This window comes from Trichechus manatus, unplaced genomic scaffold (assembly GCF_000243295.1).
Source record: "Trichechus manatus latirostris isolate Lorelei unplaced genomic scaffold, TriManLat1.0 scaffold00084, whole genome shotgun sequence".
Lineage (NCBI taxonomy): Eukaryota > Metazoa > Chordata > Mammalia > Sirenia > Trichechidae > Trichechus > Trichechus manatus.
In genome coordinates this window covers 8,150,974-8,176,632 of record NW_004444020.1, presented here as the reverse complement: position 1 = coordinate 8,176,632, position 25,659 = coordinate 8,150,974, and the positions used below count along the sequence as shown (strand labels likewise).

Genomic DNA, 25,659 nt, shown 5'->3' with positions numbered 1-25,659 from the left:
TTATACACAAACATTTCTACTGTTGAATGGAACTTTAGGTTTGGCACCTGTACTGGTCCAGATTGCCAGCAGTAATACTAGTTTAGCAAGTGCCTCCTTCTTAGTCCACTCACATTTATAGTTATAGTTTCTTGTTTAGGAATCATTCCTGCTTCAGTAACTCAAGAGTTGCAACCTTGGTCCTAGAGCCACTGCCTAGGCAGGAGGAATTAAAAAAGAAAACAGTTGAAGTGATGTAGGGGAAAAAGAAAAAATATATATGAGATGATGTGGGGAAGAATTGTATAGTCATACCAGCATCCTGCCCCACCCCCTCTTCCCCAGATGCACCAGAAAATCAGAGGAGTTTATCCAGTGAACATCCTCGCTTGTTTCCCCTCATGTTGAGTACATTGCTGCACCTCCCCCGTTTCCATTTATCTCATGGACTCAGGTGGTCACCTCAAGTGAGCATACAGGATATCAACTTGCCAGCTCCATTTAATGTCCATTTTTGGAAGGATGGGGTGGGGGGTTCTTCTGATGCGTATTGGCATGTCCTGCTTTAATGCACCCTTTGCATTCCCATAGTGATTTCTATAGGGTTGTGCCCCACTAAGGAATCCATTTAATAGGCCATTTCCATTGTCTCTGTGCTTGCCTATAAGGTCAGACTATTGGTCACCGCCCATGAGTTGGTAAAAACTCAAACATAGGGACAAAAAAAATAAGTATAGAACTCTGATTACAGTATTGTGTTTAGGTTGGAAGGGCCAATACCAGAAGCAAAGAGACCCATGAAGGATGTATCCAGGACAGAAGTGACGGCAACTTGACCTAAAGTGGTTACACAGTGGAGATGGAGAAAGGGAGACAGAATTCAGAGAATTTTAGGGGGCAAAATAATTTTTGTAAGATTCGATCTGATTCTTCCATGCTCTTAATTTTTGTTTTGTAGTTTTATAAAAGGAGCCCTATGGCACAGTGGTTAAAGCACTCAGCTGCTAATCAAAAAGTTGGCTGTTTGAACCCATCAGCAGCTCTGTGGGAGAAAGATGTGTCAGTCTGCTTTCATAAAGGTTTACAGCCTTGGAAACCCTATGGAGCAGTTTTACTCTGTCCTATAGGGTTGCTGTGAGTTGGAATCGATAGCAGTGAGTTTGGTTTTGGTTTAGTCTTATAAATATGAAATTAGCCATTTTCAGGGTTTTTGGAGAACATTTGTTCAGTTTGAATTTGCATACTCCTTGACCCAGCATTTCCATAGTGTCTGCCCTATAGAAATATTTGTTGAAGTGTAATTAAGAGTCATGTTATAGCCATTTCAGCTGTTTGTAATGGTACAAAATAGAAACACACTGAGTGCTCATTGTTGCATAAGTAGTTAAATAAATTCCATACATATTTTAGGGTACCATACAGGAATACCATTTATGGAAAACACTCATTTACTTAAAAATTTAAGTGTAGATATCGATTTATATGTAGATACCTATGCAGAAGCGTAGGTATCTATGGCAGGGTATTGATCAAACAGTGTTAATTCTGCAGAGACTTGGAATTGAGAGTTGGAGCATGTGAAGTGCAGCTTTTTCATATATTTTTATATCTTTTCTATCAGAATTTCTCTAATTTTAAAAAAAAACAAATTTTTGCATTATGTATTCTAATAATCAAACACACATACATACTCCAATGATCATGTATCAGTTGTTTGTGAGTACTACTAGTCACCTTTTAAGCTGTCTGCGTTGGCAGAGGTAGAAGTAAATTGTACTATTCTGTTTTGTCAGTAAACTATATTTCTCAGGCACAAATTAGTTTCATTAATGGGTCACTTAATTATATGCTGGAAGTGAGATTTATAAAAGCATCAAAAGCGCACTAGTATATACTGTTCACACAAGAGAAGTACAAAATGTATTTGCATTTCATTATTCTAACATGGAAATAGGGAATTCATGTTAACCTTAAGATCTAACTGGACTCTGCCACTTAATAATTTTGTAACTATGAGTATGTTCATCAAGTTTTAAGAACTTTTAGTCCCTCATCTGTAAAATTGGGACAATAATATGTTTCTTAACAAGCTTTTTGTGCATATTTGTTCTAGATAATGTATATAAACTATCTAGCACACATGATATGCTAATTGTGGTTTCTTTGGACTGTATCGAAGGGATAAAGCAGTCTGTTTTATCGTTGTTGCGCTTTATTAGAGACAAATAAAATAGACTAGCTCAGGGATGGGCATATTATTGCTCATGAGTTAGACGCTTATTTTTGTAAAGAAAGTATTATTAGAACAGAGCTACCCCCATTCATTTATATAATGTCTACAGCTGGCATTTATGCTACAGCGGCAGAGTAGAGTAGTAGCTACAGAGACCTTATGGCTCATAAGCCTAATGTATTTACTGTATGGCCCTTTATAGAAAGGCATGCTGATCTAAACTAGATCAGTATTGGTTACAGTTTTGAATCCCAGATTAGCTTTGAAGATTTGTAAGCGGGAGAGTAACATGATGTAAGAATGTTACTGACAATAGTGTATAGAATGGCTTGGACAGGGGAGGTGGTAAAAGCAGGAAGATAAGTTGAGAGCATTTCAGGTAGTGGTGAGCATGGTAATAATAATGGAAAGAATGAGACACAAAATTATTAAACGAGAAGGGTGATTCAAGAGGACTTGTTATCAAGAGGCGCAAGAGAAACATGGATAGAATTCTATGAGTTTGTGTGGCAGATGGAATAATGGTGACAGTAATAAATTGGTATAACAATTTAAAGCACACTGTGCACTAACCTAATAAATCAGTTAATTAATGGTATGGACAGGATCAGAGAGCTCGAAGAAAGGACTGGACCTAGTTTTAGATGTGGTGTATGGCAAATTTGCGGTGGTATTCAGGGAGGCATGTCATGGATGTAGTTAAAAATCTTGAATTGGAGGTCTGGAATGGAGTCAGGTCTGAGGAGATATTGAAGGCATTTGCATAGAAGTTACATATCAAATGGATGAGGTCATCAAGGCAATGTACAATGAAAGAATAGCAGACACTTAAGGATTGAGCTTTAAAGAATTAACACAAAGAGGGAGTGGGACTGTGAGAACCATCTAGTGAAGCAGACTGAAAGTAATGTGACAACAATAACAGAAAAAATAATAGTATGGAATCTGGGTTTATCATTTGTTCTGTGCTCTTCCTGTTATTTACAGTTTTCTGCAGATCTTACTAGAGTTAGCAGCATAGAGTTTAGTGAAAAACTTTTTGTTTATACTATGTATACCTTTTCAGTGCTGTGCAGGAGCCAGCCTTCCCCGGCCCACAAGAACCATTGTTAAATTTTCAGGAATTTTGTGAGCCGGTTAAACGCAGCCATTATGTTGTTCTTAGGTGCTGTCAAATTGGTCCTGCACCATCCTCACAATCGTTATGCCTGAGCCCGTTGCTACAGCCTCTGAGTCAATCCATCTCATTGAGAGTATCCCTCTTTTTCACTGACCCTCTGCTTTACCAAGCATGATGTCCTTCTCCAGGGACTGGTCTCTCCTGATAACATGTCCAGAGTATGTGAGAGAAGTCTTGCCATCTATGTGCTTGAGGTTATTTACGCCTATTTTATCTGCATGCTAGAAATATTTGCCCATTGCCTCCCAACTCCACATTCAGCGATGTCACTTTGATAGCTTCAAATTGACTTGCTGGGAGTATTTACACCATGGAAATGAGCAAATGCCAGAGATCAGGGCTTGATTTATTGTTTTGTTGATTGTCTGTAGACTTAAGAAAGTGTTAATAATGCAGATTAAACTTAAAGATGTGTCAGGCTTTATAACCATTACACTATGAATAGGACAAAAAAATTGAGGAAATATTCTTTTTTTTTTTTATTGTGCTTTAAGTGAAAGTTTACAATTCAAGTCAGTTTCTCATACAAAAATTTATACACACATTGCTATGTGACCCTAGTTGACAGCACTCTCCTCCTTTCGGCCCTGGATTTCCCATGTCAGTTCAACCAGCTCCTAACTCTCTCTGGCTTCTCATCTCGCCGCTGGACAGGAGCTGCCCGTTTAGTCTCATGTATCTACTTGAGCTAAGAAGCACGCTCCTCATGAGTATCACTTTATGTCCCATAGTCCAGTCCAATCTTTGTCTGAAGAGTTGGCCTCGGGAATGGTGTCAGCTCTGGGCCAACAGAGAGTGTGGGGGCCATATCTTCCGGGGTCCCTCCAGTCTCAGTCAGACCATAAAGTCAGGTCTTTTTACTAGAATTTGAGTTCTGCACCCTACCTTTCTCCTGCTTCATCAGGGACTCTCGTGTTGTGTTCCCTGTCAGGGCGGTCATTGGTGGTAGCTGGGCACCATCTAGTTCTGGTCTCAGGCTGATGAAGTCTCTGGTTTATGTGGCCCTTTCTGTCTCTTCAACTAATACTTTCCTTGTGTCTTTGGTGTTCTTCATTCTCTTTTACTCCAGGTAGTTGGGACCAATTGATGCCTCTTAGATGGCCACTCGGTGGCTTTTAAGACCGCAGACGCCACTCACAAAAGTGGGATCCAGAACATTTTGTTAATAGACTTTGTTATGCCAGTTGACTTAGATGTCCCCTGAAAGCATGGTCCCTAATCCCCTGCCCTGGCTACTCTGTCCCAGTGTGTTTGGTTGTATTTAGGAAACTTCTTAGCTTGTGGTGTAGTCCAGTTATGCTGACTTCCCCTATAGTGTGTGTTGTCCTTTCCTTCACCTAAGATAATTCTTACCTACTATCTGATTAATGAATATCCTTCTCCTTCCCTCCCTCCCCACCCTCTAAACCACCAAAGAATGTTGTCTTTGATGTTTAAACCTTTTCTTGAGTTCTCATAATAGTGGTCTTATACAATATTTGACCTTCTGTGACTTGACTAAATTCATTCAGCATAATGACCTCCAGATTCCTCCATGTTATATTTCACGGCTTCATCGTTGTTCTTCATCGCTGCATAGTATTCCATTGTGTGGATATACCATAATTTGTTTATCCATTCGTCCGTTGATGGGCAGCTAGGTTGTATCCATCTTTTTGCTATTGTGAACAGTGCTGCAGTGAACATGGGTATACATGTATCTATTCGTATGACAGCTCTTATTTCTCTAGGATATTTTCCAAGGAGCAGGATAGCTGGATCATATGGTACTTCTGTTTCTAGCTTTTTAAGGAAGCTCCAAATCGATTTCCAGAGTGGTTGTACCATTTTACATTCCCACCAACAGTGTATGAGAGTTCCAGTCTCTCCACAACCTCCCCAGGATTTATTATTTTGTGTTTTTTGGATTAATGCTATCATTGTTGGGGTGAGATGGTATCTCATTGTAGTTTTGATTTGCATTTCTCTAGTGGCTAAGGATCGTGCACATTTCCTCATGTGTCTCTTAGCCGCCTTAATGTCTTCCTTGGCGAAGTGCCTCTTTATATCCTTTGCCCATTTTTTAACTGAGTTATTTGTCTTTTTGTTGTTGAGGTTTTGCAGCATCTTGTATATTTTAGAGATTAGACACTGATCGGATTTGTCATAGCCGAAATTGTTTTCCCAGTCTGTAGGTTGTCTTTTGACTCTTTTGGTGAAGTCTTTTGATGAGCGTAAGTGTTTGATTTTTAGGAGCTCCATTTTATATTTAGGTCTGTGATCCATTTTGAGTTAGTTTTTGTGCATGGTGTGAGGTATGGGTCTTGTTTCATTATTTTGCAGATGGATATCCAGTTATGCCAGCACCATTTGTTATACAGACTGTCTTTTCCCCAATTAATGGATTTTGGGTCTTTGTCAAATATCAGCTGCTCATAGGTGGATGAATTTACATCTGAATTCCCAATTCTCTTTCATTGGTCTGTGTATCTGTTGTACCATTACCAGGCTGTTTTGACTATCGTGGCAGTATAATAGGTTCTAAAATCAGGTAGTGTGAGGCCTGGCACTTTGTTCTTCTTTGGTAGTGCTTTTTTACTTATCCGGATCCTCTTCCCTTTCCATATGAATTTGATGATTTGTTTCTCTAGCTCATTAAAAAATGCCATTGGAATTTGAATCGGGATTGCATTATATCTGTAGGTCGCTTTGGGTAGAATTGACATTTTCACAATGTTGACTCTTCTATCCATGAGCAAGGTATGTTTTTCTACTTATGCAGGTCTCTTTTGGTTTCTTGCAGTAGTGTCTTATAGTTTTCATTGTATAGGTGTTTTACATCTCTGGTTAGATTTATTCCTAAGTATTATATCTTCTTGGGGTCTATTTTAAATGGTATTGATTTGGTGATTTCCTCTTCAAAGTTATCTTTGTTGAGAGGAATGTTTATCTTGTAACCTGATACTTTGCTGAAATCTTCTATTAGTTCCAGTAGTTTTCTTGGGGATTCTTTGTATAAGATCATATCATTTGCAAATAGAGATACTTTGACTTCTTCCTTACCAATTTGGATGTGCTTTATTTCTTTTTCTAGCCTAACTGCTCTGGCTAGGACCTCCAGCACAATGTTGAAAAAGAGTGGTGATAAAGGGCATCATTGTCTGATTCCCGTTCTCAGAGGGAATGCTTTCAGACTCTATGCATTTAGGATGGTGTTGACTGTTGGCTTTGTATAAATGCCCTTAATTATGTTGAGGAAATTCCCTTCTATTCCTATTTTGTTGACAGTTTTTATCATGAATTTGTGTTGGACTTCGTCAAATGCCTTTTCTGCATCGCTTTATCAGATCACGTGGTTCTTGTCTTTTGTTTTATTTATCTGACGGATTACATTGATTGTTTTTCTAATGTCGAACCATCCCTGCATAGCTGGTATAAATCTCACTTGATCATGGTGAATTATTTTTTTGATATGATTTTGAATTCTATTGGCTAGAATTTTGTTGAGGATTTTTGCGTCAGTGTTCATGAGGGATATTTGTCTGTAATTTTCTATTTTTCTGATGTCTTTACCTGGTTTTGGTATCAGTGGTATGCTGGCTTCATAGAATGAGTTTGGGAGTATTCCATCCTTTTCTATGCTCTGAAATAATACCTTTAGTAGTAGTGGTGTTAACTCTTCTCTGAAAGTTTGGTAGAATTCTCCAGTGAAACCATCAGGACCAGGGCTTTTTTTTTGTTGGGAATTTTTAATTACCTTTTCAATCTCTTCTTTTGTTATGGGTTTATTTAGTTGTTCTACCTCTGTTTGTGTTAGTTTAGGTAGGTAGTGAGTTTTGAAACATTTGTCCATTTCCTCTAGGTTTCAAATTTGTTAGAGTACAGTTTTTCGTAGTATTCTGTTATTATTGTTTTAATTTCAATTGGATTTGTTTTGACAATGCCCATCTCATTTCTTAGACGGCTTATTTGCTTCCTCTCCTGGTTTTCTTTTGTCAGTTTGGCGAATGGTGTATCAATTTTGTTCATCTTTTCAAAGAACCAGCTTTTGGTCTTGTTAACGCTTTCCATTGTTTTTCTATTCTCTATTTCATTTAATTCTGCTCTAATTCTTATTATTTCCCTTCTTCTGGCACCTGAGGGCTTCTTTTGCTGCTCTCTTTCTACTTGTTCCAGTTGTAGGGTTAATGTTTTGATTATGGCCCTTTCTGCTTTTTGGATGTGTGCATTTATTGCTATAAACTGACCTCTGAGCACTGCTTTTGCTGTGTCCCAAAGGTTCTGGTAGGATGTGTTTTCATTCTCATTTGATTCTGTGAATTTCTTTATTCCAGTCTTAATTTCTTCTGTAACCCAGTAGTTTTTGAGCAAAGTGTTGTTCAGTTTCCATGTATTTGATTTTTTTCCCTTGTCTTTTCTGTTATTGATTTCTACTTTTATGAGTTTATAGTCAGAAAAGATGCTTTGTAATATATGGATGTTTTAGATTCTGTTAAGGCTTGCTTTATGGCCTAATATGTGGTCTGTTCTAGAGAATGTTCTATGGGCTTTGGAAAAGGAAGTATACTTGGCTGCTTTTGGGTGGAGTGTTCAGTATATGCCTTTGAGATCTAGTTGGTAGATTGTGGCATTTAGAGTTTCCATGTGTTTATTGAGTTTCTTTCTGGATGTTCTGTCCTACTATTGAGGAAATACTCTTCCGACATTTGAGAACTATTATTTGATTAAGCAAAGAAGTTACTCACACCATTAACTAGTCAGTGAAGCTGAAACAAACATCTCTGTCATTTCACTTTTATCCTTTTCATTAAAGTAGACAAAAATATCAACCATTTTACATGTTGAAACTGTTTGTTAGTTGCAACTATAGATTAACTCCAGATGTAAGAATTTGGCAAAGTTATCAAAATCATTTTGTGAGAATCAGTTGGCTCTGTGGAATTACAATAGAGAATGTGGTATGCTTTATTATTATTTTTAAAGTATGTGCTATGCATAAATTAATATTTACAATAAACTTATGTGCATATTTTTTGAAGAGCCAATTTAAACATATTCCAGTATACCACTGTCTTTCTTTTTTTTATATAAAATGGGTAAGATTCTCCTAAGCCTTTATCATTTTACTTTTATACTTCTTTATTGAAGAGTTTTGTACTTTTTGCTTTTATACTACTTCACTGAAGAATTAATCTTTTGTAGTTGTAGTTTGCTTTTATATTTTGTACAGCATCTGCAGTTTGCACAGTTGTTTCCTCCTCTGTATTTTCCTTTTTTGGGGAAGGATACATTTCACTTATTATTATGTGATATTGGGCAGGGAGGATGATAACATTTTTATTTGTTGATGATTGTTTCTAAAAGTAGGATCTCTGTAAACCACTTCTGATCAGGTGTATAGCAGGAGGTAAGGTAAGTAGTGAAACACAGCTGCATTGTATTTATTAATTTGTTCACTAAAATAATATAACATTTTCTAGGGACTCAACTAATGAAACTACTGCCCATTCAGATGCTGGCAGCGAACTTGAAGAAACAGAGGTCAAAGGAAAAAGGAAAAGGGGTCGTCCTGGCCGGCCTCCAGTATGTATTATGCTTGTCTTCTTTGCTTCTATAATGGTTTACGAAGTAAATGGGCTTGATATGAGCTGTTTATTAATTCTAGTACTGTTAATAATTGTCATTCTAGTAGCACATTGGAGACACTTGCAAACTTTGTATTTCGTAAAGTGACTTGGCAGTGATCAGAAAAAGGAAATTGCAGTGATCAGAAAAAGGAAATTGATTTTAGTATCTTTTTTGCTCTTTGTACTTCTCTTGTAGGTAAATACTGGTTCATGAGAAGGCATAGAGAAGGTGGTTAACGTGGAAGGTGGTATAGTTAGTTATGACTTCCTGCTATTCAGAGGCAACTCTGATTTCTCAAGAGCTTTTAGTTGTGCATTTTGGTAGTATTAGTTTGGTGTTTGGGAACAGTCTCAGAATATAATCTCAGTGATACATGAGTGTGAAGTTTAGAAGAGCTCTAAGTAGCCCGTTCTTTGAGGGATAGCTTTATGTATTCTGAAATCATAAGTCGTAATTTAATGTAAGGCTACACATGCTCTCAGAGATAGTATTGATGTGTCAAGGACAAGTCTATATTCTGCACTCACTTCTATGATGTGATTTACTATTAGCAAGTTTTTTTTTTCCTCCTGTTTTTACAAAAGTTCTTATGGAAAATTTAATGATAGTAGGAGCCACAGTACTATTATGAACCCTCCATATACCAGTTACCCAGCTTCAGTAGTTATCAAGTTTCTTTCATCTCCCCACCCCTCTCATCCCTTTTTTCCTCCCCATGTTATTTTGAAGGTCTTCCTAGACATCGTTCCATTTGTATATATTTCAGAATGTATCTCTAAAAGATAAGGACATTCTTTCTCTTTTAACATGACCACGATATCATTATCACACCTTAAGATAACAATAATTTATTAACGTTACCAAGTAACCAATTTTAACATCGACAGTCATTTTGTAAAAGTTACAATTTTTTAAATACAGTTTATTGGTTTGAATTATGATGCATATAAGCTCCGCTCATTGTAATGGGTTGTTAAAGCAATTATTGAATGTATGTACTTTGTAGTCAGTTACTCAACAAGACTTTTATTTTTTTTAATTGTTGTTGTTCTATTTATCTGTTTGGAAGAATTTTTAATCAGCTTCAGTGAAACTCTGTACCCTTTACTTTGCCAGACCAACTTTAAAAAAAAAAAAAAGATTAGAAGAAGTCTTGTAGCGTTTTGTTCTATACCTTGCTTTTATCCTGCACCTTTATTTAAAGGAAAAAAATGATGAGGGAAAAAGACATGCATTATAGTCACTTTTTATAATATCTCTCATTTGTAGAGTGTTTGACAGTAGAATATTGTTACAGAAACATTTTGTAATAAGAGCAAGAGTCCTGCATTTGGAAACTGGGGATGTTGTAAGGTTCCCCTTACTAACCGTCTGATTTTTTGAGACCTTAGGGGGGTTACATTGCTTTCTCTGGGAATCATGGGCTGTATCTGCAAAATTGGAAAAAGGACTACATTGCTTAAAGGTAGGAGAGTGAACTACCTACATGATTACTTGGCTTGAATTTGTTCTCCCCTAGTTGAAATTTTTCACTTACAACTGTCAAATTAAGTGCTATCTCCTTCAAGAAACCCTTTTTTTCCCCCCTGAAGAGAATTTACCACTCTTTCAGCAGGTTACTGTACTATTTTTTAGGACCTATTTAATTTTAGCGTGTCTACAGCTGCATCCCTGTAATACTGGAACTTCCCTTGATGGAAAGGAGTTGGTGTACGCAAATGCTTAGCTCTTTTGTGGTAGGAAACATGATTTGATTTTTAGTGAAATTACTACTATGCAGTCTAGTAAATAAATAGTAAATGCTTAGCCCATGTTTATGGAGTTGAAAAATGTTGATTACGGTATGATAGTGACATTGTAGAGACTTGTGTTAGTTAGATGTCACTTCATATATTCATATATCTAAGTATAGTTCACATGGATATCTATACTTCAACCTAACTCATTCAGGCTCATTTTTTGATCTTGGAAATGAGACAGCATAACTTCCTGAGTATCTATTATGGGCTTTACACTGAACTGATGCTTTTTTGTCATTTAATTCTCACACAAATACTATAAAATAGGTTCTTATATGCAGTTTGGAGTTGCTGGGTGGTGCAAACAGTTAATGTACTCGGCTGCCGAATGAAAGGATGTGCCTTGGAAGAAAGGCCTGGTAATCCATTTCCAAAAAATCAGCCATTGAAAACCCTATGGAACACAGTTCTACTCTGACACACATGGGGTTGCCATGAGTTGAAATCGACTAGAAGACAAATGGTTTGGTTTTTATATGCAGTGTACCTTGTAGAAAAGAAAAGTAAAAAGTGATAATTTTGTGAAACACACAGCAAGTAAGTGACAAAGCTAGGATTTAAATTCATATCATAACTCCCAAACATTTTCTCTTGAGGATACTACAATGCCAAGCTATTGATTGATATTGAGAGATGTAATTGTTAGAATGATCAGATTTGAGTCATGCTGTAGGTAACTGTTCTAAAGGGTGCTTGGGCATTTTCTGTCTACTGGCTCCATTCTGAACAATTTCCAGCTTAGATTGACAAACTGTGTTTAGCTATGTTATGTCTTTTAAGGAGACTTCATGGACCCCTGGTTTTATTCATTTAATCAATCGAATGAAAACAAATAGGATAAGGCACTTTCTGTTATGGGCAGTATTGTTTTTCTTATTTATAAATTCTTGGGAGGTATCTCATTCTTGCTACAGGCATACCTCGTTTTATTGAGCTATGCTTTATTGCACTTTGCAGATACACGTTTTTTAAAAATTGAAGGTTTGTGGCAACCCTGTGTCGAACAAATCTATCGGCACTTTTTTTCCAACAGCATTTGTTCACTGTGTGTCTCTGTGTCACATTCTGGTAATTCTCAATATTTCAGACTTTTTCATTTTTATTTGTTATAGTGATCCGTGATCAGTGATCTTTGATATTACTACTGTAATTGTTTTGGTGCATCATGAACAACGCCCATATAAGATGACGAACTTAATCGATAAATGTTTTGTGTGTTCTGACTGCTCCACTGACCCGTTCCCCTGTCTCTCTCCTTGTCCGTGGGCCTCCCTATTCCCTGAGACATGACAGTATTGAAATTAGGCCAATTAATAACCCTATAACGGCCTGTAAGTGTTTAAGTGAAAGGAAGAGTCGCACCTCTCTTACTTTAAAACAAAAGCTAGAAATGATTAAGTTTAGTGAGGAAGGCGTGTCAAAAGTTGAGATAGGCCGAAATTAGGCCTGTTGCGCCAAATAATTAGCCAAGTTGTGAACGCAAAGGAAAAGTTCTCGAGGGAAATTAAAAGTGCTACTTATTGCTGATATGGAGAAAGTTTTAGTGGTTTGGGGAGACGATCAAACCAACCATAACATACCCTTAAACCAAAACCTAATCCGAGCCAAGTCTAACGGTCTTCAATTGTATGAAGGCTGAGGGAGGTGAGGAAGCTGCAGACAGAAAGTTTGAAGCTAGCAGACATCAGTTTGTGAGGTTTAAGGAAAGAAACTGCCTCTATAACATAAAAGTGCAAGGTGAAGCAGCACGTGCTGATGAAGAGGCTGCAGCAAGTTATCCAGAAGATCTAGCTAAGGTAATTGATGAAGGTGGCTACACTAAAGAAAAAATTTTCAGTGTAGACGAAACAGCCTTGTATTTAAAAATTTTGCCACCTAGGAGTTTCATAGCTAGAGAGGAGATGTCAGTGCCAAGCTTCAGAGATTCAAAGGATAGGCTGACTCTTGTTTAGGGGTTAATGCAGCTGATGACTTTAAGTTGAAGCCAGTGCTCATTTACCATCTCAAAAATCCTAGGGTCCTTAAGAATTATCCTGAATCCACTCTGCTTATACTTTATGTAAATGTAAATGGAACAACAAGGACTGGATGGCAGCACGTCTGTTTACAACATGATTTACTAGATATTACTGCTCATTGACAATGTACCTCATCACCCAACAGCTTTGATGGAGATGTACAAAGAGATTAATGTGGTTTTCAAGCCTGCTAACACAACATGCATTCTGCAGCCCATGGTTCAAGGAGTAATTTTGACATTCAAGTTTTACTATTTAAGAAATAAATTTCAAAAGACTATAGCTGCCATAGATATATCTGGACAAAGGAAATTGAAAATCTTCTGGAAAGGATTCACCATTCTAGATACCATTAAGAACATTTGTGGTTCATGGGAGGAGGTAAAAATATCAACATTAACAGGAGTTTGAAGAAGTTGATTCCAACCCTCAGGGATGACTTTGAGGGGTTCAAAACTTCAGTGGAGGAAGTAACTGCAGATGTGGTAGAAATAGCAAGCTAGATAGCTAGAATTAGAAGTGGAGCCTGAAGATGTGACTGAATTGCTGCAAACTCATGATAAAACTTTAATGGATGAGGAGTTGCTTCGTATGGATGAGCAAAGAAAATGCTTTCTTGAGATGGAATCCACTCCTGGTGAAGATGCTGTGAACATTGTTGAAATGACAAGAAATGATTTAGAATATTACATAAGCTTAATTGATAAAGCAGTGGCAGGCTTTGAGAGGATTGCTTCCAGTAATGGAAGAAGTTCTGCTGTGGGTAAAATGCTATCAAACAGCATTTCATGCTACGAGAAATCTTTAGTGACAGGAAGACTCAATGGATGCAGCAGACTTCATTGTTGTCTTATTTTAAGAAATTGCCACCCTGATCAGTTAGCAGCCATCAACATCAAGGCAGAATCTTGCACCAGCAAAAAGAGATTATGACTCACTGAAGGCTCAGATGATGGTTAGCATTTTTTAGCAGTAAAGTTTTTTTGGTTTGTTAGACATAATGCTGTTGCATAATAGATACTTAATAGACTACCAAAACCAAGAAACCGAACTCGTTGCTGTTGAGTTAATTCCGACCCATAGCGACCCTATAGGACAGAGTAGAACTGCCCCATAGGGTTTCCATGGCTGTAAACCTTTATGGAAGCAAACTGCCACATCTTTTTCCTGTGGAGCAGTTGGTAGGTTCAAACTGCCAACCTTTCAGTTAGCAGCCAAGTGCTTAACCACTGTGCAGCAGTGCTCCTTTTATCCCACTTAGATAGACAATAAATGTTTCAGGTCTCTCAGAGGGCAGTCATCTCCCCTAAGGAACATACTTTGTGTCCATTACTTGCTATTATGTCCACTTATATTTATGGAGACAGTGGGGTGGGGGGCGGTTTATAGTATAGCACACCTGTGCAGGCAGCACCCTGGACTCCAGACTCACATCAGATGCCCATGCAGCATCTTCATTTATATATCTAATGCACCCAAGATGTTTAAAAAACCAAACTTCTGGGCTTCCTCATCTCATCCTAGCTCTCTTCCATAATCGTAAATTCATTCCTCTAGTTGCTCAGGATAAAAACTTTGGTGTCAGCCATGGCCGCGGGATGCTCTGTTAACCCAGAACTATAACCATTCCTGAAGCCCACTCTTCAGACAAAGATTAGACTGGACCATAAAACATAAAATAATACTCGGGAAGAGTGTGCTTCGTAGTTCAGACAGATACACAAGACTGAATGGGTGGCAGAATAAGAAGGCAGATAGGGACAGGAGCTGGTTGGATGGACACGGGAAAGCTGGGGTGAAAAGAGGGAGTGTGCTATCACATTATATGGATTGCAGCTAGTGCCACATAACAATATGTGTATATACTTTTGTATGAGAAATTAACTTGAGCTGTAAACTTTCACCTCAAGCACAATTTAAAAAAAAAATGAAAGGAAAAAAAAAACTTTGGCGTCATCCTTGAGTCATTTCTTCTGTGTCCTGTCTGTCAGCAAATACTGTCTAATCTACCTGCAAATTTCATCATAAATCAGTTTTAACTACCAAAGTGATTTAAGCGTCTGTCAAATGATTTTGCTCAAACCTATCAGGCTTGCTCCCTGTGTCAGGGCTATGTCTCAGCATGTTGCTGTTATTTCCATCCAAGATATTAACAGAGTTTCCTTTCTGATGTCCTTCAGGTCTTGCTCAAATGTCATCTTCTCCTTGTGTCCTCCCTTAAAGACCCTAATTAAAATTGCAGGTATATACCCCTACCTAGGACAGAGAGGTCCCTGGGTGGCATGAATGTTTCCTCTCAGCTACTGACCCAAAGGTTGGCATTTCAAACCTACTCAGCAGCGCCATAGAAGAAAGGCCTGGTGATCTGCTTTTGTAAAGATTACAGCCAAGACAGTCTTATGGAACAGTTCTATTTTGTCACATTTCGGATTGGTATGAGTGTGAATCAACTCAGTGGCAACAGGTTATCCAGGACAACTGACCATCCTCTCTTCTGTGTGTTTTTGCGTGTGTGTGTGTGTGTGTGTGTGGGCGTGCGTGCGTATGTATGTGTATGTGTAGCTCTTATAACCTCCTAACGTAGTTGTTATGGAGTGAATTACCAACCAAAATCCGTTGCCGTTGAGTTGATTCTGACTCATAGTGACCCTATAGGACAGAGTACAGCTGCCCCATAGGGTTTCCAAGGAGCAGCTTGTGGGTTCTAACTGCTGACCTTTTGGTTAGCAGCCGAACTCCTAACCACACCACTACCCAAAAATATGTGTTATAAATCTTAACCCCTATGCCTGTGGTTATAATCTCATTTGGGAATGGGTTGTCTTTGTTATGTTAATAAGGCAGGAATAGGGTAGGGTGTATCTTCAGTAAATCTTTTTGAGATAACAAAAGAGATTAAACAAGCAAGCCAGCAGAGGAGAGATGGGGTAAGATAGATGCCAAGCCACATGGAGATCTCCAAGGAACCAGGAAATGGAAGTACAAGATAGGAGGACCTTCCTCCAGAGCCAATAGAGACAGAAAGCCTTATCCTAGAGCCGGCACTCTGAATTCAGTCTTCTAGCCTTCTGAACTGTGAGAAAAATTTCTGTTTGTTAAAGCCACCCACTTGTGGTATTTCTGTTACAGCAACACTAGGTGACTAAGACAATAGTGTACGTTTTATTTATTTATTGTTCCTCTCCCCCTACTAGAATGTAAGCTGTATATAGGCAGGGATTTTAATCTGACTTGTGTATTGCTGTATATTAGTGCCTGACCTACAGTAAGTGAATAGTAAATGTTTGTTGAATGAATAAATGGTGTTTAATTTTGTTAAATCAACACATTGACCCCCTCCTTTTTTTTCCAGATGTTTATAAAAAATCTTTTTATTTTGAAGTAATTTCAGACACAGAAGAGTTCCAAGAATTGTACAAAGCATTCCCTTGTGTTCTTCAGGCAGATTCTCCCAGTGTTAACATTTTATTTCATTTACTTTATTGTATTCATCCTCCCTCCTCCCTCTCTCTATGCATGTATGTAAACATATACATTATATAAATACAAATATTTATATGTAGCATATATACATATTTATACATAATTATATACCTGTTATTTTAAACTCGAGAGTAAGTTGCAAATATAATATCACTTAATTCCTAATACTTAAGTGTGGATTTTCTGCTACATATCCACAGTACCATTATCAAAATCAAGAAAATAACATTGATATAATGTCAACCTTATCTTAACTATATACCTTATTCAGATTTTTGCCAAATTGTCCTAATAATACCTTAAGGAAAAGAAAAAAATTTTTTTCCCTCATTCAGGATCCAATCCAGGATTTCATGTTGCTTTTACTTGTCATATAAATCAGCACATCTGTAACTTAACCTATCTTCAGTCTGTGGTTTTATGTTTCATTAAGGGTTTTGTTCTCTTTGTTCCATTTAAGTGAAAACCAGCACTTACATATTCTCAACAAAATTATTTACGTTTTTTATTTGGCAGGCCGAGTATGAGAGGTTAATAAAAACATATATGATTTTTATTTTAAAAATGTCTATATATTCGTATACATAGAACGTGGAGAATACACAACAAAATACTAACAGTAAGTATTGGAAGAATAGATTAACAGATGATTTTATTCATAAAAATTGGATCCTTTTAATTGCTTGGTACTTTTATTAAGAATATTGTGAATTTTATGATATTTGAATGTTTTACATCATTTTAATGGCTGCACAGTATTCTATGATGTAATAACCTAATTGATCCCTTATTCTTGAATATTTAAATTAAAAATTTTCATTATTCTAAACCATGCTGAAATAAACAGTCTCACAAATTTTGTTATAGAGCCATTGTTATTTTTTATCCTAAATTCCTAAAAGTAGAATTGGTTAGTCCAAAGATAACGGCGTATAATTTGAAAGCTTTTGACATGATTGTTAGTTTGCCTTTCATAGAACAAAATATATGGCATTTACTATCTTACTCTTGCTTGTACTGATTGTTAAATGTTTGCTAATTTTTAAGGGGTAAAAACTTCAGTATTTTCTAAAATATTGGTCATTTGTGTTTCTTTTGTGAATTGCCTGTCATTTTTATACCACTTTTTCTTCTCATCTTTTTTCCCTGAAACACAAAAGCCTTTGTATATAATAATTTTTGTAGATTAAGACTATATACTTTTATGATCTCCTTTGGAAATGTATTTATCATTTGGAAATATATTTTCTCTTCTTTTTCAAACTAGCTTTGTTGTATTATTAATTTTTCGTTTAGCATTTCTCTCACAGACTAGTTTTTAGTCTGACTTCCTTAATTTTGCTAAAAGTATACCACAGTTTTCTCAGGAGCTCAGAATTAAAACCTGACTCACCATTAATTTTTCTTCATCTCGTAGCACCTTCTAGTCTCTCCTATAGCTAAGGAGATTCCAGATCTGGTAAGTTTTTGTTTCACAGTGTCTTCCGTATCTCCCCCATCTTTTACATTTTCCAGGTTCCTGTCTTTAGGGCTCACTTTGTAAGAGTCTGTAATGTTACCTTTCTTCTTTGAGTCTTTCTTCTTTTTTATTCTATCCTTTATTGTACTGCCAAAATCTTTTTTCTTTTTTTTTTTTTTTAACTTGTTCAAAAAGCAAGCACTGCCGTTTTGTTATGGGGTATGTTCTTCTAACCTACCTTACAACATAATTTTTTTTTTTCTGCTTATAACCCTTTATTCAGTCAGCTCTTTTTTGTCTGTCTGTACATGGATTGTGCTTTCCCGTTTCTACACCTTTGCTCATGGTGTTTCTTCTTTTTGGAATCTTTGTTTCCTAAATTTTGCCTATACTAATCTTATCAATCCATTAATCCCAATTTTCCCATGCGTCTGTCAGTATGTTGTACTGTGGAGGCTTGTGGGTTGTTATGATGCTGGAAGCTATGCTACTGTTATTCAAATACAGCAGGGTCACCCATGGTGGAAAAGGTTTAGCTGAGCTTCCAGATAAGACAGACTAGGAAGAAGGACCCAGCAGTCTACTTATGAAAAGAGTTAGCCAGTGAAAACCTTATGAATAGCAGCAGAACATTGTCTGATATAGTGCTGGAAGATGAGCCCCTCAGGTTGAAAGGCATTCAAAATACAACTTGGGAAGAGCTGCCTCCTCAAAGTAGAATTGACCTAAATGATGTGGATGGAGTCAAGCTTTCAGGACCTTCATTTGCTACTGTGGCATGACTCAAAATGCGAAGAAACAGCTATAAACATCCATTAATAATCGGAACCTGGAATGTATGAACTGTGACTCTAGGAAAATTGGAAGTCGTCAAAAATAAAATGGAACACATGAAGATTGGTATCCTAGGCATTCGTGGGCTGAAATGGACTGCTGTTGGTCATTTTGAATCAGACAGTCATATGGTCTACTATGCTGAGAACGACAACTTGAAGAGGGATGACATTGAATTCATCGTCAAAAAGAACATTTCAAGATATATCCTGAAGTACAACGCTGTCAGTGATAGGATAATATCCATACAGCTAGAAGGAAGATCATTTAATATGACTATTATTCAAATTTACGCACCAACCACTAAGGCCAAAGGTGAAGAAATTGAAGATTTTTACCAACTTCTGCAGTGTGAAATTGAAAATGCAATCAGGATGCACTGATAATTACTGGTGATTGGAATGTGAAAGTTGGAAACAAAGAAGTAGGATCGCTAGTTGGAAGATACGGCCTTGGTGATAGAAACAATGCTGAAGATCACATGATTGAATTTTGTAAGACCAGTGACTTCTTCATTGCAGATAACTTTTTTCATCAACATAAATGGTGACTATACACATAGAGCACATAGACCTTGACAGATGGAATATACAGGAATCAAATCAACTACATCTGTGGAAAGAGATGATGGAAAAGCTCAATATCATCAGTCAAAACAAGGCCAGGGGGCAACTGTGGATCACACCATCAATTACTTATATGCAAGTTGAAGTTGAAACTGAAGAAAATTATAACAAGTCCACAAGAGCCAAAGTATGACCTTGAGTATATCCCACTTGAATTTAGATACCATCTCAAGAAGAGATTTGACACATTGGACACTAATGACGAAGATCAGACAAGTTGTGGAATAACATCAAGGACATCATAGATGGAGAAAGAGGTCATTACAAAGACAGGAAAGAAAGAAAAGACCTAAATGGATGTCAGAAGATACTCTGAAACTTGCTCTTGAATGTCGAATAGCTAAAACAAAAGGAAAAAATGAAGTGAAAGAGTTGAACAGAAGATTTCACAGGGCGGCTTGAGAAGATAAAGTAAAAGTATTATGATTACATGTGCAAAGACCTGGAGATAGAACACCAAAAGGAAAGAACACAGTGTTTTTCAAGCTGAAAGAACTGAAAACACAAATTCAAGCCTCAAGTTGCAATACTGAAGGATTCTATGGGGAAAATATGAAACGACGCAGGAAACATCAAAAGAAGATAGAAGGAATACACAGAGTCACTGTACCAAAAAGAATTGGTCAGTATTCAGCCATTTCAGGAGGTAACATATAATCAGAAACCAATGGTACTGAAAGAAGAAGTCCAAGCTGCAGTGAAGGCATTGGCGAAGAACAAGGCTCCGGGAATTGACGGAACACCAGTAATTGACTGCAATGCTGGAAGTGCTCACTTGTCTATGCCAAGAAATTTGGAAGACAGCCACCTGGCCAACCGACTGGAAGAGATCCATATTTATGCCTATTCTCAAGAAAGGTGATCCTGTTGAATGCGGAAATTATCGAACAGTATTGTTAATATCACATGCAAGCAAAATTTTGCTGAAGATCATTCAAAAGTGGTTGCAGGAGTATATCGCCAGGAAACTGCCAGAAATTCACGCTGGATTTAGAAGAGGACGTTGAACCAGGGATATCATTTCTGATGTCAGATGGATCCTGGCTGAAAGCAGAGAATACCAGAAAGATGTTTACATGTGTTTTATTGACTATGCTAAGGCATTTGACTGTGTGGATCATAATAAATTATAGATAACATTGTGGAGACTGGGAATTCTGGAACACTTAATTGTGCTCATGAGGAATCTGTACATGGATCAAAAGGCAGTCGTTTGAGCAGAACAAGGGGATACTGCATGGTTTAAAGTCCGGAAAGGCGTGCATCAGGGTTGTATCCTTTCACCATACGTATTCAATCCGTATGCTGAGCAAATAATCCGAGAAGCTGGACTATATGAAGAAGAATGTGGCATCGGGATTGGAGGAAGACTCATTAACAACCTGCATTATGCAGATGATACAACCTTACTTGCTGAACGTAAAGAGGACTTGAAGCTCTTACTGATGACAATCAGAGACCACAGCCTTCAGTATGGGTTACACCTCAACATAAAGACAGACCAATAAACAACATCGTGATAAACAGAGAAAAGATTGAGGTTAAGGATATCATTTTACTTGGATTCACAATCAACACTCATGGAAGCAGCAGTCAGGAAATCAAAAGCCGCGTTGCATTGGGCAAATCTGCTGCTAAAGACCTCTTTAGAGTGTTAAAAAGCAAAGATGTCACCTTGAGGGCTAATATGCGCCTGACCCAAGCCTTGGTGTTTTCAGTTGCCTCATGCATGCGAAAGCTGGACAGTTAATAAGGAAGACCGAAGAAGAATTGGTGCCTTTGAATTGTGGTGTTGATGAAGAGTATTGAATATACCATGGACTGCGAAAAAGAATGAGCAAATCTGTCTTGGAAGAAGTACAAGAATGCTCCTTAGAAGCAAGGATGGGGAGACTACATGTTATCAGGAGGGATCAGTCCCTGGAGAAGGACACCATGCTTGGTAAAATAGAGGGTCAGCGAAAAAGAGGAATACGCTCACCGAGGTGGATTGACACAGTGGCTGCAACAATGGACTCAGCATAGCAACAATTGTGAGGATGGCGCAGGACCGGGCAGTATTTCATTCTGCGGTGCATAGGGTCACTATGAGTCAGAACCGACTCAACGACACCTAACAGCAATCCCAGTTTGTAGCTCATCTCTTCTGTGAAACTTTCCCTGATGTCAGTGCTGGAAAAAATCTTGGCATTTTAGAACACTTCTAGCACTTTAAACCATGGTTTTGTGAAAATTATTTTTTATGTAGTATAGTTTACTGTCTTACATTACAGTTAATTGTGTTTATCTGATTTATTTTTACTGTATATAAAGATTTATATATACATATGTTTATATATAAACATGTTAATGTACATTATTTCTGACAAGGTAAGGGTTATTTTACATTCATAGCCCGTGGATAAATTCAGGTAAAGAATATCTATGCATCTCTCTGTCTTACAGCTTCCAAGAAAGTTATTTACACATTCAGATATACAACTTCGCTTATCTGGAGGCTTTGGGATAGCTAATTTTCCTAACCTGTACTTAAAAGAACTTCAGTTTACCATTTTGTTTATCAAAATGTATAGAAAGTGTAATATATACGTCATTTCTTTAAACAGGATATGTAAAACATAGTCTAACGTTTTCCTAGTGATCTACACTTTTGCCATGAGGAGCATAAAAAGGCTTACCAGAAATATAGGTATATATTTAGCTTAATTAGTACATAGTTGTAGTAAAGTACTTGTCCTAATGCTTGTTCTTTTAGTTATGTTCCATAATTTTCACAAAGGTGATGTGAAATATGTATACTTTTTTGACTTTCTGTGGATATATATTTTCCATGAAATTCATTGCTTAGTAAATTCAGGCACGCTTTGTTTCGGGTGGTTCTGCCTTCCTACAGATATTCATTAGCACCTTTATTGTCCCTGCATCCTGTGAATTAACTGCAGCAATGAACGCATGACCATAATTTCTGTATCGCTAACCCTGTGGAACATAGAGATGCCACTACACTTATTTTGGGGCTATGAAGGAGGAGTACCCACTCCTCCTCCCAGTAGCCCCCAAGAGAAAACTGTATTATGTTCAAGAATACATCTTACATACTACAAGATGTTTGAAAGACCTGTCTGGTAGTAGGTGGAAGGATCAATATTTTCACATGTATTGAATGAGAAAATCTATATTCTAATAACCTGTTTTCTGTAGGTTGAATCAGGGAATTCTGGGGATTGGAGCAGTTATAGAAATGTTTTTATTCATTTACTAAATTTCTTAGCATTGGTTTTTTAATTGCCTGGCAGTAAACATGCTGTCTTGTTTTCATGGAATTTTGTATTTTTTTTTTTAAATTCTTTCAACGAAAACTTCCAAAGATGAAAGTATAACGTCAAAGTGGACGTTTATAATTTGTCACCTTTTCTGTTTATATTTATCAAGAACAAGTTTAAAGAAAACCTACAGTCTTTACTTAATGTAACCTTCCTTTTTTGAACTATTTATTGAAGGTAGCTAGCCTAGTTGTGTGCTGAGTCAAGAACAGGGTTACATTAAGAAATGATTTTTAGTTTCCTTTTACCTTCTCCTTCTGAACAGCTTATGGAAGATGGCTGGCATAGTTGTGTGCTAGGTGAGTTGCTTGCCATTGAGATCAGAGGACTGGTCACATATAGGGAGACTGAGCAAGTAGGTAAATATATTGAGGATGATAGAACCTTGGGTTTTCACTGTCAGAGAAGAGGGTTACAAATCTGAAAAGACGAAAGCTAGAATGAACCCAGTGATGTTAGATTGAAATTGGAGGTATCAGAATAAACTCAAGGTTTTCAAGTTGATAGTATAGAAATAGGTGTGTACCTCAGTCGCAGTGAGCATGTCTTGGTTTCTAGATAACATTTGCCACTCAATGCAATCAGTACTCCTTAGAGAAATGGCTAATCCCAAGAGTTGGCCAGGAAAAGTTCAAGATGAGCCTGGAACACTTTTTTATAATAGAAAGTAAGGATGTACTCAAGAAAGATGGGGCACATCAAGGGACACAGAATCAGTTTGAAAGGAATTCCTACTGGACAAATCTGGGAAAATCAAAATAAATAATGATGGTAATGGGCTATATCCCACTGAATAAAACGAGAATCTATGAGTCTATATTATTGTACATATATGGGGGACTGCCAGCTAATGAATATGGAATTTTGACATTATTAGAAAATCACTATTTAGCAACCGTCATAATAATAATAATTATTCAGGGAAGAATGATCAATGGATTCTAAAACAAGGGGGTGAAAGTTTGATGAGCTATTCACATAGTCTTAGTGTTCTCACAAAATGCTTTTTAATTATAAAACGAGAAAGAATAAATTTATATTGGAGAAACCTGGCAGGCACCATTTAACCAAGTTACCAAAGTTAAGATTACCAGTGATGACACAATCTGACATTCTGTACCGCCTGATAAGATGCACTGAGAAGAACAGACCATAACGTCTCTGGTATTCTTGCTAAAAATGAGTAACCTAAATCTGCTCATGTGGAAACATCAGACAAAACCAAACATTCTATAAAATAATAATTGGACAGTATATAAAAAAATAATAATGGAGTCCCTGGGTGGTACAGATGGTTCATGCAGCTAGCTGCTAACTGAAAGGTTGGAAGTTCAGGTCCACCCAGAGGTGCCTATGAGGAAAGACCTGACGATCTACTTAAGAAATATTAGTGTTTAGAAATTCTGTGCAGTAAAGTTCTACTCTAACATGCATGGGATCATGTGGGGTCAAGGACCTAGTTTTACCCTAAGTAAGGTGGCCTTTGTCCTCCAGAGAAATAACCCTTGGATAAACATAGGATGCCTTGGTTTGGGACTTCCATGCCAAACTTGAGGCTGGACCAGAGAAGACTCATCTGAGAGGCTGGTATCAACTAGTTTCAAGAAGCATGATTTAACGTATCATATAGGACTGGCCAACAAAAAGCCCAGAGCACTAAGGCTCATAGATCTTCCTGGTCGACAAAGGAAGGGTGATGAACTGTCTTTTGAGACACGGCAGCTCTGCATTGGGAACCTTCCCAGACCTTGCCAATGCATCTGTTTATTATGATGATCCTGAATTATATCCATTTACTGTAAGAAAGTGTGTATTTGTTGTAGCTTCCATGAGTTCTGTGAGTTACTACAGTGAATTAACCTAAATACAGTGTCCTCTGAACCGGTTAGATCTGCCCTCGCTCTGGGAGGCTAGGGTCAGAAACAGAGAGTGCACCTCATGGGCAGCTGGTGTCAGAAATGATTGATAAGCGGGAAAGCGCACTGTGATTGAGCTCCACCTTCTGGGATTGTTACCCACAAAGCTGTCGTCCTAGGTTTCCATGAGTTGGAGTTGACTCAAGGGCAAGTAACTGGTTGGTTGGTTTATCTTCAAAAATATTGAGGTTATGAAACAAAAAAGAAGGAAAAAAAATTAAAAAAGAAGAAGAAAGCTAGATTAAGGTATTGTTCCAGATTGAAGGAGAATAAAAAGACATGACAGCTAAATACAGTGTGTGATCCTAGATTGGATCATTTTGTTATAAAAGACATTTTGACAATTGACGACATTTCCTTGGTGTCTGTGAATTAGATGGTAGAATCGAATCAATGCTAATTTTCTTATTTTGATGGTTATACTCTGGTTATGTAGGAATATATCCTTACTTTAGGGCTTCATGTCTGTATATATGTATATATATATATATTTACACACATTCAGTGTGTGTGTGTATGTGTATGTAGAGAGAGAGAATGTGATAAAGCAAATGTGGTAAAATGTTGAAAATTGGGAAATCCTGATAAAGGGTATATAGCAATTCTTATAGTATTGCATAATTTACTTAAAAATGAAGTTAAAAAGAAGATTGTAGAATGAATCATGAAAAAAATCTCTATACTGCATTGCCTTGTGATCTGAAAGCAACAATTGAATCTGTGACACCTTTGAAAACTTTAAGATGAACTATTTACTCACCATATGTTTTATGTGAAAATTGAAGTATCAGTTGATCTAAATAAAGTCTTTAGCCTACCCTTCTTCTTTCTTGGAATGTAAACTCCATGAGAACTAAGAATATCGTTTTTAGTTTTACACTATTCCTCCAGTGTTTAGAACACTGTGTCACTGTATTATAAAAATATCTAGTATCCAACATGTTTAGAGCATGCATCACATGTCAAACACTATTTATATAATCTTCATAGTAATCCTATGAAGAGGTGTATACTATTCCCATATAACAGATGAGGAAACCAAGGCATAGAGGGATTAAGGTACTTGGCTAGATTCCCTAGGAAGTTGCTGAGCTTTATTCAAACCTGGAATTTTGATTCAAGTCTATGTTCTTAACCATTTCTCTGTACTTCCTCTAAGTAAGTATTTGCTGAGTAAAGAAATGAACAAATGAGCCGTGAAC

General features: G+C 37.2%; 1 protein-coding gene across 7 annotated transcripts in view; it reads left to right on the top strand.

The window, feature by feature from the left end:
- Positions 1–25,659, top strand: part of STAG1 (STAG1 cohesin complex component) — a 552,131-nt gene that overhangs the window by 169,321 nt on the left and 357,151 nt on the right. For 5 of the 7 annotated variants that reach the window (XM_023735987.1, XM_023735981.1, XM_023735983.1 and 2 more), the window contains 2 exons: positions 8,852–8,954; positions 10,384–10,464. In XM_023735987.1, coding sequence (XP_023591755.1) covers positions 8,852–8,954; positions 10,384–10,464 — 184 coding nt within the window. The remainder of the gene's footprint in view (positions 1–8,851; positions 8,955–10,383; positions 10,465–25,659) is intronic. The other 2 variants (XM_023735988.1, XM_023735986.1) reach the window with 1 other exon arrangement.